Source organism: Hemibagrus wyckioides, linkage group LG15, assembly GCF_019097595.1.
Source record: "Hemibagrus wyckioides isolate EC202008001 linkage group LG15, SWU_Hwy_1.0, whole genome shotgun sequence".
NCBI lineage: Eukaryota > Metazoa > Chordata > Actinopteri > Siluriformes > Bagridae > Hemibagrus > Hemibagrus wyckioides.
The window spans coordinates 18,995,001-19,009,008 of record NC_080724.1 but is presented as its reverse complement, the minus strand read 5'-3'; the positions used below and the strand labels follow the sequence as shown (position 1 = coordinate 19,009,008).

General features: G+C 41.4%; 1 protein-coding gene across 2 annotated transcripts in view; it reads left to right on the top strand.

The window, feature by feature from the left end:
- The window catches only part of hbs1l (HBS1-like translational GTPase), a 53,123-nt gene that overhangs the window by 32,748 nt on the left and 6,367 nt on the right, over positions 1 to 14,008 (top strand). For both annotated transcript variants that reach the window (XM_058409508.1, XM_058409506.1), the window contains 7 exons: positions 1,710 to 1,856; positions 1,975 to 2,049; positions 4,137 to 4,254; positions 9,669 to 9,737; positions 11,852 to 11,956; positions 12,088 to 12,178; positions 14,001 to 14,008. The exon at positions 14,001 to 14,008 is cut by the window's right edge and continues 101 nt beyond it. In XM_058409508.1, the coding sequence (XP_058265491.1) occupies positions 1,710 to 1,856; positions 1,975 to 2,049; positions 4,137 to 4,254; positions 9,669 to 9,737; positions 11,852 to 11,956; positions 12,088 to 12,178; positions 14,001 to 14,008 (613 nt within the window). The remainder of the gene's footprint in view (positions 1 to 1,709; positions 1,857 to 1,974; positions 2,050 to 4,136; positions 4,255 to 9,668; positions 9,738 to 11,851; positions 11,957 to 12,087; positions 12,179 to 14,000) is intronic.

Below are 14,008 nucleotides of genomic sequence, written 5' to 3'. Positions count from 1 at the left end.
TCAAAGCATAAAATATTGACACATCGCAGGTGATTTCCAAAGAAAACAATCGCTAGAATTGCATCATGTATTATGTGTGAGGAAACTTTATACATGTGTAGCTAACTTCTTGCTCTTCTTCTATGTGTGTGCTATTTGTTCATGATAACTATGCTGAGGGTTTTTAGAAACTAGCAGAAGAGAGTCAGACCGAAACTTAAACTTGCCACATGGACATAATTGCACCTTCGGTATAACCCCGGCTTTAACTGTGCTGAAAAAGCGCTCTAAAAAAATTTTCACGTGCTGTTGATCTGAACATGAAGGTTTGAATGGTGTCAGCATCACCAGAGCCGGAGAAATCTGTGAATCTGAAACCGCGTGAAGGCATCGTTTTCTGAAACAACATTTTCACGGAAACAAAAACCCCAGCAGAATCTCGACCGATCTTCTCATCGAGTTTGTGAGGTCATTTCGGCGCCTTCCCCGTGGTTCTGTTCATTTCGCTCGTGATGAGCGCCAATCCTAAAGTGAATTTCCGGCGGCAATAAAATCACACTGAGGGAGAAAAATGAAGCGGTTTGCATTCACCAAGGGCAATATGTTATTTTGCGCAGGTGGAATTTGGCTCAAAGGGAGAATATTTAGCAGTTTGGGGAAATTTGAGGCTGTGTAAGAGTGTGTGTGTGGAGTAGTGTTAATGATGGAAGCCAGTTTGGGGAACTTTCAGGCTGTGTGTGTGTGTGTGTGTGTGTGCTGTAAGGAGCTGATGGTAGTAGTAGTGGGAGAAGGATATGAAGGTGTGTGTGTGTGTAGTTGTGTTAGTGATAGATGCCAGTTTGGGGAACTTTCAGGCTGTGTGTGTGTTGTAAGGAGATGATGGTAGTGGGAGAGGGGTGTGTGTGTGTAGCAGTGTTCGTAATAGATGCCAGTTTGGGGAACTTTCAGGCTGAGTGTGTGTGTGTGTGTGTGCTGTAAGGAGCTGATGGTAGTAGTAGTGGGAGAAGGATATGAAGGTGTGTGTGTGTGTAGTTGTGTTAGTGATAGATACCAGTTTGGGGAACTTTCAGGCTGTGTGTGTGTGTGTGTGCTGTAAGGAGCTGATGGTAGTGGGAGAAGGATATGAAGGTGTGTGTGTGTGTAGTTGTGTTAGTGATAGATACCAGTTTGGGGAACTTTCAGGCTGAGTGTGTGTTGTAAGGAGATGATGGTAGTGGGAGAGGGGTGTGTGTGTGTAGCAGTGTTCGTAATAGATGCCAGTTTGGGGAACTTTGAGGCTGTGTGTGTGTGTGTGTTGTAAGGAGCTGATATTAGTAGCAGTGGGAGAGGGATATGATGGGGTGTGTGTATGTGTGTAGTTGTGTTCGTAATAGATGCCAGTTTGGGGAACTTTGAGGCTGTGTGTGTGTTGTAAGGAGCTGATGATAGTAGCAGTGGGAGAGGGATATGATGGGGTGTGTGTGTAGTTGTGTTCGTAATAGATGCCAGTCTGGGGAACTTTCAGGCTGAGTGTGTGTTATAAGGAGCTGATATTAGTAATAGTGGGAGAGGGATATGAAGCTCTTTGTGTGTGTGTGTGTGTGTGTGTGTGTGTGTGTGTGTGTGTGTGTGTGGTAGTGATAGATGCCAGTTTGGGGAACTTTGAGGCTGAGTGTGTGTGAGTGTTGTAAGGAGCTGATATTAGTAGTAGTGGGAGAGGGATATGAAGGTGTGTGTGTGTGTGTGTGCAGGCAGATGTAGCCGTGTTGGTGGTGGATGCCAGTCGGGGGGAGTTCGAGGCCGGGTTCGAGGCCGGTGGTCAGACCCGGGAGCACGCTCTCCTCGTTCGATCTCTCGGCGTCACACAGCTCGCAATCGCTGTCAACAAGATGGACCAGGTGAGTAACCATGGCAACCACAATATCCACACTTACCACAGTAATGTCAGTCAAAATTTCCCTCAGCCTATGAGAACTCCATCTGTGCCTTTCTCCCATCGTGTGTGTGTGACCTCAGGTGAACTGGCAGCAGTCAAGGTTCCAAGAAATAACTTCCAAACTTGGTCAGTTTCTCAAGCAGGCTGGTTTCAAGGTACGATGCAGTACTTTTGTTTGATGCAACAAAATGTGATGATCTTTTCACAAGACATGCACAAGTTTGTGTGTTTGTACCTCTCTAAGAAGTCCAAAATGGAGATTTTTATCATATGACTCATTTGATACACTGGAGTTCAAAGAAACGCGTGCTCTTGTATGACTACGACTTCATCATACCAAGAAATTATCTCAAGTGTAACGATTATCATCTGCTGATTTGTCCTCTATATTCAGAACCGAGAGAGAGAAATGATCTGGTCTGCAGAAGCCCGCCCTTAGCTGCAGGGAGATACACCGACTGGAAATTTGCTTAAAAATTACAGGAATGGTTCTCTGCAGCATGACCGCTCTCTTTTTGAGGTCAAACTCGACTAAACAAACCGGCATGCACGATTATGTTCATCTAGAGAAACGTAAACTTCGCGCAAATTATGAGATTTCTCGGGCCCGGAAAAAATTAAAAAATTGGGACCGGTACAAAATGGACTCATTTCCAGTCCTGGAAAAAAGAAATCAAAATAAATCGGATGACAAAATGATACCCTGAAGATATTTGTGAAATATTTTAGGACTATATTTCTAGAGGAATCCAGAGTTTTCTAGAGGGATCCAGACATTTGACTCAACTTTGTACTTCCCCTTTAATTTCTGCAATGATGACTTGAAGAACAAAAGAGTCGTGGGTGTGCTCTTATAGGAAAATAATCAAGGAAGCGGTGACTGGGTTGACTGTTACTAGTCTGAAGTTGATTGTTTTTGTTATAACAGCTCACAATGTGGTTTTATTCATCATACTCAACACTTTCCTTTTTTAATTAAAAAAAGACACGCTGTACAAAAACAAGCTCGTTTTCTCACTTTTATTGAATACTAATATGCAATAATAATAATAAAAAAATAATTTCTATATAGTAATAAGTAATAATTTATATAATACTAATCATAATAATTTATATATAGATATAAATATAGTAATATACAATGATAATATAGTAATATACAATGATGATAATAATAATAATAATAATAATAATAATAATAATAATAATAATAATATTAATGAGGAGGAGGAGTAGAAGAGGAAGAAGAAAATGTAGCTTGTTTGTAAGAAACTCCCCTGAAGACACTCTCTCTTTATTTCTTTCACAAAGCTATTTGTTTCTCTTTTCATGCAAAGGAATATTTTAACGAGGAACGCTCAAGACCCTTCATTAACATGTCAAATGTTTATCACGTACTCTTCCTTAAACACACAGATCAGCCATAACATTAAAACCACCCTCATAGTACTGTGTAGGTTTCCTATGTGCTGCCACACTGAGACACTGTGTGTTCTGACACCTTTCTGACATCAGAGCCAGCATTTATCGTTTCCATCAGTTTGTGCTACAGTAGCTCGTCTGTGTATCGGAACAGACGGGACCGGACTTCGTTCACCATGTGTATCGTCAATGAGCCTTGGGCTCCCTGGCACTGGTTTACTAGTTGTTGCGACTTATTTGGACCACTTTTAGTAGAAATGGCCAATATTCCCAATACGAAGCGTATGGAAACTGTACGGCTGCTCACAAAGAACTGACCCAAGCCAAGCATTCCATGTCGAGGCTCCTCACAGGAAGTCATGCCACCAAGCTTGGGCTAAAAATAGAACAGATCACCCACGCCACCAATCTGTCAACAAAAAAACACCCACAAAATCGCCTAGCTTTTGAACGCATGGCGAAGATGATGTTGGCATCGAGGGTTGACTCTTTAGAAACAGCTTTCACGGAGTGAAGAAATTATTGTAAAATTCATGAACGTGGTCCAGTTGGCTTCGCTTGGCTTTCCACTGACGCAAACAAATTTTGCCAAATCTTAGCCGGCGCTCAGTTCGGTTCGGTTCGATCGTAAGCTCAAAATGCTTCATATGCCGATGCAATTTTAAGGCAGAAATTTGTAACCGCGGCTATTCATATGCAGAGGTTCCACTGTACTTAAAACACTAAACTTATTGTTTTTGTGTAATTAATGTATCTGTAATTGTGGGATAGTTTACATGCTTTTGATTTACAGTGTTAATTTTTTGCACTGTGATTACAGGAATCTGATGTCTATTACGTCCCTACCAGTGGTCTTTCAGGAGAGAATCTCACCACCAGGAGCAAAGAAGCAGCGCTCACTGCCTGGTACAAAGGCCCATGTCTCCTGGAGCAGATAGGTGTGTTATGTCTGTGTGGTTTAAGTGTGTTAGACTGTTGCAGAATCCTGAGAAGCTGCTTCTGTGTGTGTGTGTGTGTGTGTGTGTATTGGTATATTAACTCTATAGAAATATTAACTTTCCAGCAGTGAACCCACACACAAACGGTTAGAATGCAGCATGCCTAGCAGGATTCCATTGACTCACAAAAAAGTCCCCAGACGGTTAATCCTGAGCTTCGCCCGTGTCCTCTGTGTAAAAGTGTCTTCAAATATTCAGTGCAAGTGTCCAGTCGCTTTATTGTGAAGTGTCCAGTTCCTCATGCTGGTTGCCATGATAATAATGTTTATCAGATGGGGGCACAGCTAGCATTCAGTGTCGATTTTCTTGCTACTAATATGGAACATCCTGGAGGGAGATTTGAAAATATCTGCATCGAGATGAAGGAGAAGCAGTTTCAGCCCTTGGACACAGATCACATTTGCTCTACTTGGCTGTCTTTAATCTCTTTGACAGATGCCGCACCGAGCCACATCTTATTTGCCTAAAGTTCAACTTTGTCACGCCGCCAATGTGCATACATCCACGTCTAGTCTCCAACGGTCGCTGTCGTGTCTAGTGTCTCCAGCTCTCGTGTCTCGTGTTTACTTCTCCGGTAGCTTTGTCTCTACCATCTGCTGTAGGCCTTCCTCATATTTAATATAAATTATTTTTTTATATTACTGGGTCAGTAAATAAATCTTTTAAGATTACCACATATTACTTTATAAATAAAAATGAAACATAATAGACCAGCTTTTAGATGAAATGCACAACGGAGGCTGTCATGAGGCAGAAGAACTGCTTCAGGTTCTTGAAGATGCTCCGAAGAACCTGAACAACCTTTCCATATAAATCAGCAGTTTCAGAGACTGCTGATGCTTTGAGTAGTTTTTCTTGTAATGTAATACACCTCAAGTTTTATTATATCTTCTTATATAAGTATTCTTATTTATTAAGTCTTCACTGTACAGCATTTCTGTCAAGACTACTTAAGACTTGTTTTCTTGTGGTTAGTTTAAGATGATCCTGATCATGATATTGAACAGATTGTACAAATAGATGAAGAGATGCAGCACAGGACAGAAATTGTTCATTTAATTCAATTTTATTTGGATAGGACTTTTAACAGTGGACATTGCAGCTCTTTATATATATATATATATAATCCATAGGGTTCAATATGACGTCGGTCCACCCTTTGCAGCTATAACAGCTTCAACTCTTCTGGGAAGGCTGTCCACAAGGTTTAGGAGTGTGTTTATGGGAATTTTTGACCATTCTTCCAGAAGCGCATTTGTAAGGTCACACACTCATGTTGGACGAGAAGGCCTGGCTCTCAGTCTCCGCTCTAATTCATCCCAAGGTGTTCTATCGGGTTGAGGTCAGGACTCTGTGCAGGCCAGTCAAGTTCATCCACACCAGACTCCGTCATCCATGTCTTTATGGACCTTGCTTTGTGCACTGGTGCAAAGTCATGTTGGAAGAGGAAGGGGCCAGCTCCAAACTGTTCCCACAAAGTTGGGAGCATGGAATTGTCCAAAATGTCTTGGTATGCTGAAGCATTCAGAGTTCCTTTCACTGGAACTAAGGGGCCAAGCCCAACTCCTGAAAAACAACCCCACACCATAATCCCCCCTCCACCAAACTTTACACTTGGCACAATGCAGTCAGACAAGTACCGTTCTCCTGGCAACCGCCAAACCCAGACCCGTCCATCAGATTGCCAGATGGAGAAGCGCGATTCGTCACTCCAGAGAACGCGTCTCCACTGCTCTAGAGTCCAGTGGCGGCGTGCTTTACACCACTGCATCCGACGCTTTGCATTGCACTTGGTGATGTATGACTTGGATGCAGCTGCTCAGCCATGGAAACCCATTCCATGAAGCTCTCTGCGCACTGTTCTTGAACTAATCTGAAGGCCACATGAAGTTTGGAGGTCTGTAGCGATTGACTCTGCAGAAAGTTGGTGACCTCTTCGCACTATGCGCCTCAGCATCCGCTGACCCCGCTCCGTCAGTTTACGTGGCCTACCACTTCGTGGCTGAGTTGCTGTCGTTCCCAAACACTTCCACGTTCTTATAATACAGCTGACAGTTGACTGTGGAATATTTAGGAGCGAGGAAATTTCACGACTGGATTTGTTGCACAGGTGGCATCCTATCACAGTTCCACGCTGGAATTCACTGAGCTCCTGAGAGCGACCCATTCTTTCACAAATGTTTGTAAAAACAGTCTGCATGCCTAGGTGCTTGATTTTATACACCTGTGGCCATGGAAGTGATTGGAACACCTGATTCTGATTATTTGGATGGGTGAGCGAATACTTTTGGCAATATAGTGTATATATGTGTGTGTATATATATATGAGTGTCTTTTATATATATGAATATGTGTGTAAATGAAAATGCATTTATCCCTAATGATCAAGCCTGAGGTGAGAGTCAAAGGGAAAAACCATCCTGACTTTGAGATTATGTATAATATAATCAATAGCTGTCTGGATTTTCAGTAATAACCTTTATTTCTATTTCTCCTGAAACTGTGAACCGATCTGTCCGAATTTTTTAAATGGGTTTATTAAGACCGGTGTAGCTCTAGTAATCCATGTATTACTAGATGGGATAATGTAGCCTGCATATAAACTTATATCACGTTATCTGAAGAAGACGCGTTCACGAGGCATAACGTGTATCAATTTATTTGCAAAGTAGGAGGCGAGCATAGTAAAATTTGCTGGTAAACTGCGTCTATTTATTTATGTATTTATTTTATATATTTTAACATATAATAAATATTTTACTCAAAACATTTATTTCCAGCTTAAGCTCCAGTTATCTTACTATGAGCAGAGCTACATTTTATAAACATTTTTGACAAAAACTTTCAGCCTATCACAATATTAATAAAACATTTTTTTTTATTGCAAGGCTAATTTAAGCAAAATGTATATTACTTTAATAATAACTTTTAAAATAAAATTAATCATAAATAGTAATTATTAATATATACTACATTTATTTATTTATTTATTTATTTATTTATTTATTTATTTATTTACTGAGAGGTTTTCTTTTCTAATTTTAAACAAACTGATTTACAAGGAGAATAAAAAAAATCTTAATCAGTAAAAGCATCAACAATTGTTAAAATTTTGTATTCGATTTATAATAATTTCTTAACATATTTTAGATTAATTTTGGTAATATTTACATGGTTGTTATTTACTCCACAATGACTAATAAAGCAGTTGATAAATTAAATTAAAAGAAATCAAATTTAATTGAAGCACTTTTTTTCCCCCTCGAGTCCTTTGGGAATCCAGTCCTAATGTGCACCTTTGAGACTCGACCTGTGTTCAAGCCTTAAATCTTAGCTGTTTTAATAAAAACGCAGTTGAAACGGTGGATCTGAAGCTAAAAGGTCACCAACCAAAAACATCAATGTGTCTAAATTGAACAGAATGTAAATGTAAGGTCTTTTAGTCTGTAATCAATTTAATCCTGCCATCTAGCGAATGTCTTTAATAATTCTCAAAACCATTTCTGTAGCTCCTGTTACACGAGAGCATCGTCTAGTGCTGATGCTGATGCTCAGGGTCCGTTACAGAGCTTTCTATTAAGATGACGGATATCCTTGTCTGATTAGTCATACGGCGAATGAATTTAATCTTCCCGGGTTTTGCCTCTGGCTTTCAGAGACATGCAATCTGTACCTAATGCCTTGTTATTATTAGTAGAGGTTCATGTAGGAACAAGTTCCTGGGAACAAAAAAAAAAAAACAAAACATCAAAATGTTTTCTTAGCATTATGCAAAGATCAGAATTTCTATTCGTGAGCGTTCCCAGCGTGCAGGACCGCCTTCTTGCGGCTACATCAGTGCTATAAATGTCCGTCTGTCACTGCGTAAATCGGACAGTGTTGTTGTTTTAAAAACCCTGTGGTTGCTGCAGAGCTGTGCAATGTTTGCAAGAAGGTGTGAGTGTGTGTGTGTGTGTGTTAGAATGTGCATGAATGACAACACGGAGAAGGTTTCACACATATGTGTTTGCACTGCTTTAACCTGCTCTGATTTTTCAGGGTTTTTTCCCCCTAGGTCTGCTGATGTAGGAATGTCGATAGCTGCACTGGAGTACAGAGATGGATGGAAAGGAGAATAGAATAGAGAAACGTATCAAAGGAGCGATTTGTAGATTTTTCTGCAGGCTGAAGTCATATAAACAGTCCTGTTTCCCGCTAACTGACCCCACCTGCTGTGGTGAATGTGGTGAAATACACAAACACACCTATTAAGATCCACTGCATAGCAATATGCAAATGTGTAGCTGGGGAAACGGGTTCAAATTAGATCGAGTCTAGGCCAAAAGGATTTACTATAATATACTGTGAACTGCTACTCTCACCCATGTGTCCTGGTTGAACATCACATTCCAGGTTTAATCCTCCTTTATGTATCTGCTAGAGATCTTCCCTTCAGCATAGTTTAGGAAAGGTGTTGGGATTAGTGATCGTTCAGCTACAAGAGCATTAGACACACTGGATGGTGTAAGAGCGAGGAGGTCTGGGGTTCAGTCAGTGTTCCAGTTATTCCCAAAGGTGTTGAGTCCGAGTCAGAGCTCTGTGCAGGACACCCCAGTACTTCCAGTCCAACCTTCACACACCATGGAGCTCTGTGCTTTGTGCTTTGTCATGCTGGAGCAGGGTTTGAGTCTCTCAGTTCCAGTGAATAGACAATTCCGGTGAAGAAGCACAAATTTTTGGCTGTATAGTGAATAATTTCTAACCTTGCGTGACAAACGCAACGGTTTAAAGCAAGTCTGTCTGCATGAAGTTCTCTAAAACCTTGCTATCTACAGTGTGGATCAACCCCCAAACCCCTCATCAGGTTTTGATATTTTCTTCACCATTAAAGTGAAATCAGTTTGTGAATCGATTCCGGCTGTCACGGTTTCTGTCACGTCTTCATCGAAAAGCGCTATGTGGTCGCACGCACCGAACAGGAAAAGACAGGAAGTTTGCTCGACGCTAACCGACGGTGAATCAGTGATTATTTCCATAACGACCGCCGTGTAATAAGATGATGACGTAATGCGAGAAGTGATGTACAGTTCAGATGATGATACAGAGACGGATTTGGATTAAACGCAAAACTCGTTACGTTCAGCAGCGACGATGTTTTTCCAGAAGTAGTTCAGATTATAAATGTTGACGGTGAACCTCGTGGCTTAATAGTTCAGTTTTATGACAGTCTGTAGTTTTATTTTATTTTATTTTTTTTTTTACACTGGTTTAAATATTACATACTGCACCTTTAAATTCACATGAAGCGTTAATCCCTCACTCGTTTCTAATCTCATAAGATTATAACCTGCTCTGTTTTTATTCCCCTCCTGCAGACTCATTTAAAGCTCCTCAGAGATCAGTGGAGAAGCCCTTCAGACTCTGCGTGTCGGACGTCTTTAAAGGTCAGCAGCATCAGTCCACCCTCACAAACCCACAAACCCAAACCACACACTTCTTAACCTTTCAATCGGTGACCCGAAAAGTGCTTTCACATATGCAGGGATTGAAAGGCGTCGTCTGTGTGCTGTTTGTTTAATCTGCTGAGAAAACAGCACAGCAGTCACGCCGGCTTGCCGAACTCTCGAGTCTAAATTCCTGTCGATTGCAGTGAGAAAAGTGATTCAACTCTGATTCACTTCCTGAAGCCGATGAGGCTGACTCAGACACACCGTGTGTTTTTGTAGATGAGAGCTGCTAAATCATGCTTAGATACATGCACAGAGCCGTGGGAATAACACACCATCCAGATTATCGGGCCCGGATTATGATGCCTCATATTGTCATAAATGAAGGTATTTCTGCAAGACGCAATATTATTTCACGTAAAAAAGTAAATGAATTGACGCTCATAAGGAATAGACAAAAAAAATATAATGGAAAAATGTATCTAAAAAGATTACTATACAAGAAAACAGGAGCAAATTCCATCTCTAGATAAATAAATAAATAAATAAATAAATAAATAAATAAATAAATAAATAAATAAATGTAGATAATTAAATAAAAAATATGTTGTGAACTCCTGCAATTATCACAATATTAATATTTAATTCTATTATATTGCTCATCCCTCACCATGATACACACACACAGTCACCTCTGAATCAATCCGAGCCGCTCGGATTCTGGTGAACAGGCGATTAAGCGTGAAAGTGCTCTTGATGTAAATTTTTCTGCAGATATTTTCACACATTTCCATGCAGTAGCTCTCTTCTTTGTGTTTTTGCACTGTGGAGTCATTTAAAAAGCATCACTCTTCACATTTCTCATACACACTGCAGCATCTCATCTCATATTAGTCATTTACACCCAGCACCCTCTTCTCACCTCTCAGGTCTATTTATCTTCCTGAGGTGCAGGCAGAAACCTGGCATTTCTGGAAATGAAGCTGACTGAACATTTGTACATTTGTGAAGTTTCAGAGCAAGATGAAGTCTTTTTTGAGACTGGGATTGCTGATCATGATGATAAATTTTCTGATTTGAAAGGATGATTTGACTTTTGCTTCTTGTCTTCTTTTTTTTTTTTTTGTGCTGCAGCGAATGGCATGGACAAGCGGCGCACTGGTCCTTTTGACCATTTCTGATGTTTCATTTAGTCATACAGCGATCAGGCATAACATTATGACTAGTGATGAGTGAATTATACATCACTGATGATCTCCTCATCATGGCACCTGTTAGTGGGTGGGATATATTAGGCAGCAAGTCAACATTTTGTCCTCAAAGTTGATGTTAGAAGCAGGAAAAATGGACAAGCGTAAGGATTTGAGCGAGTTTGATGAAGGGCCGAATTGTGATGGCTAGATCACTGGATCAGGGCATCTCCAAAACTGCAGCTCTTGTGGGGTGTTCCCGGTCTGCAGTGGCACCTACCTTAGCGCTGATGCAGACCATGTACACTTTTTCATGGAAACGGAGGTATTCCCTGACGGCTGTGGCCTCTTTCAGCAGGATAATGCACTGTGCCAGTTTGAGGTGTTCCCTTGCCCTCCAAATTCCCCAGATCTCAATCCAATCCAGCATCTGTGGGATGTGCTGGAGAAAAGCAAGTCCAATCCACCTGCAACTTAAGAGTCATTCACACCCTTGCAACTCATATTAGTCATTCGCACCCGGCACTCTCTTCTCACCTCTCTGGTCTATTTATCTTCCTGAGGTGCAGGCAGACCTGGCATTTCTGTAAATGAAGCTGACTGAACATTTGTACATTGTGAAAGTTTCACAGCAAGATGAAGGTCCTAAGACCTTTTTGAGGCAGGGATTGCAGCTCAAGATATAGATTGCAGCAATTTAAAGGAGTGCAGAAATTTCACGAACCTGCTCCAAACCAGCCAGGATGTTTCTGTGGCCGATTTTTTGCTTCTCGTCTCTTTGTGCTGCAGCGAGTGACATGGACTTTCATTACATGTTAGCGACATTTGCTCAAAACTGACACAAGCAGATGTTCCTTGCTTGATATTGAGGTTAACGGCGATGTGATAATATTCCTGACACTGTGTGATGTGTGATTTCAGATCAGGGCTCCGGTTTCTGTGTGACGGGGAAAATCGAAGCTGGCTTCATTCAGACAGGAGAGCGAGTGCTGGCCATGCCTCCTAACGAGACCTGCACTGTAAAAGGTAACGCTGTGTAATGTTCAGAAAAGAAGACCAGCTCTTTCAGGCTCACGTTCTAGTAATGTAACGCTGCCCTCTTGTGGTAGCTCATAGATTTGACCCGCTTCCTATCTCGGTGTCTGTCTCTTGCTCAGGTATCACTCTTCACGACGAGGCGTTAGACTGGGCAGCCGCCGGCGATCACGTCAGCCTGACGGTCACTGGCATGGACATCATCAAGATCAAGTGAGGAGATTTCATCAGGAAAATGTTCTGGGGGGATGAGTAGCACTGCTGTAGGTCCTGAAGAGTAGGAACATGGGAATAATAATAATAATATGAATAAGAGGAGAGCTGTTGAGCTAAAGAGAATCTATTGAGAATATTTTCTCCTCACCTGGTGTTGTATAGGAACACTAGTGTGTGAGAGTCGCTTTTTTGATTGAGACACCAGCAGATTTGGGTTTATTAAGAAGCTTTGGTGGGAAATTATTTATTACTATTATTATTATTATCAGGCTCATTAGAAATTTCGTATAGACGAGTCACGTGATTGATCTTCAAGTAAGCTTTTTCTGCAGCATCAGTATAACTTCCTTGCTCATGCAGAGAGCTGAGAAGCTGAAGAGCTAAGTCTAGGACACTATACGACCTCTGACCCCTGACTCTCAGGCGTGTTCCTTCATAGAAACCCGAGCAGTACGTCGCACGTCACCTTCAGAGATAGCCGTAAACCTGCCACGGAGAATATGAACTGAAATATAATGCATGCGTACACGCGCTCATGTGCATACAAAGTCAGATCGTGAAAAAGGGAGGACAGATCTGACCGCTCGCGGAACAATAGCTGTACGGCGAATGGTTTGCAACGATTTTAGAAAATAGCAGTAATTCCATGTGAACGGAAATCATGGTACGATGAATCAATTTTACTTCCTGATTTCACTACACCCTTCTTCTTTGGTGGGTTGCTTGAAAGTGACTGCTCAGTAGTACATGTCGTGTTTCAAAATAAATCTGACCACTGAGTCGTCCACACACGGACGTAGTTCTCATAGGAGATTACCATACTGAAATTTTTCTTTTGTTCGTTCCCCCGTCCACATGCCAGAACTGAGAAGAGCCTCGATGTGTAGCTTCCTCGTACCCTGAGAGAATACAGTGTAAATAAAAGAAAAGTGATCACAAATAAATAAAAAAACCAGTTCTTTTCATAGGGAAACAGCTCAAGTTTCTGGTCCTTTTGACTATTTCTGATATTTTTGTTTCATTTAGTCATACACCGATCAGGCATAACATTATGACCACCGACACGTGAATTATACAACACTGATAGTGTGGCACCTGTTAGTGGGTGGGATATATTAGGCAGCAAGTCAACATTTTGTCCTCAAAGTTGATGTTAGAAGCAGGAAAAATGGACAAGCGTAAGGATTTGAGCGAGTTTGACGAAGGGCCGAATTGTGATGGCTAGACCACTGGATCAGAGCATCTCCAAATCTGCAGCTCTTGTGGGGTGTTCCCGGTCTGAAGTAGTAAACCCACCTAAGCACTGATGCAGACCATGTACACCCTTTCATGGAAACGGTATTCCCTGATTGCTGTGGCCTCTTTCCGTGCCACAATGCACAAATGGTTCAGGAATGGTTTGATGAGCACAACAATGAGTTTGAGGTGTTGACTCGGTCTCCAAATTCCCCAGATCTCAGTCCATCTGTGGGATGTGCTGGAGAAACAAGTCCGATCCACCTTGGTCTTGGTGCCAGATACCGCAGCACACCTTCAGGGATCTAGTGGAGTCCATGAATCGACGAGTCAGGGCTGTTTTGGCAGCAAAAAGGGGGACAAACACAATATCAGTCAAGGTGGTCATATTGTTATGGCTGATCAGTGTATATTTTCAGGAGTATGTTATTTAGGTATCTAGTTTGTCATGGTCAGTGTGTGTGTTTGGGGGGGACACCGCATGCATCTGATCTCATTTAATAAATTCTTGTCCCTCAGCACATTCTCTTCATGTAAACATGTCATTCACATCAAATCGTTATCCTTTCTTCTCTTTCTCTAGTGTCGGCT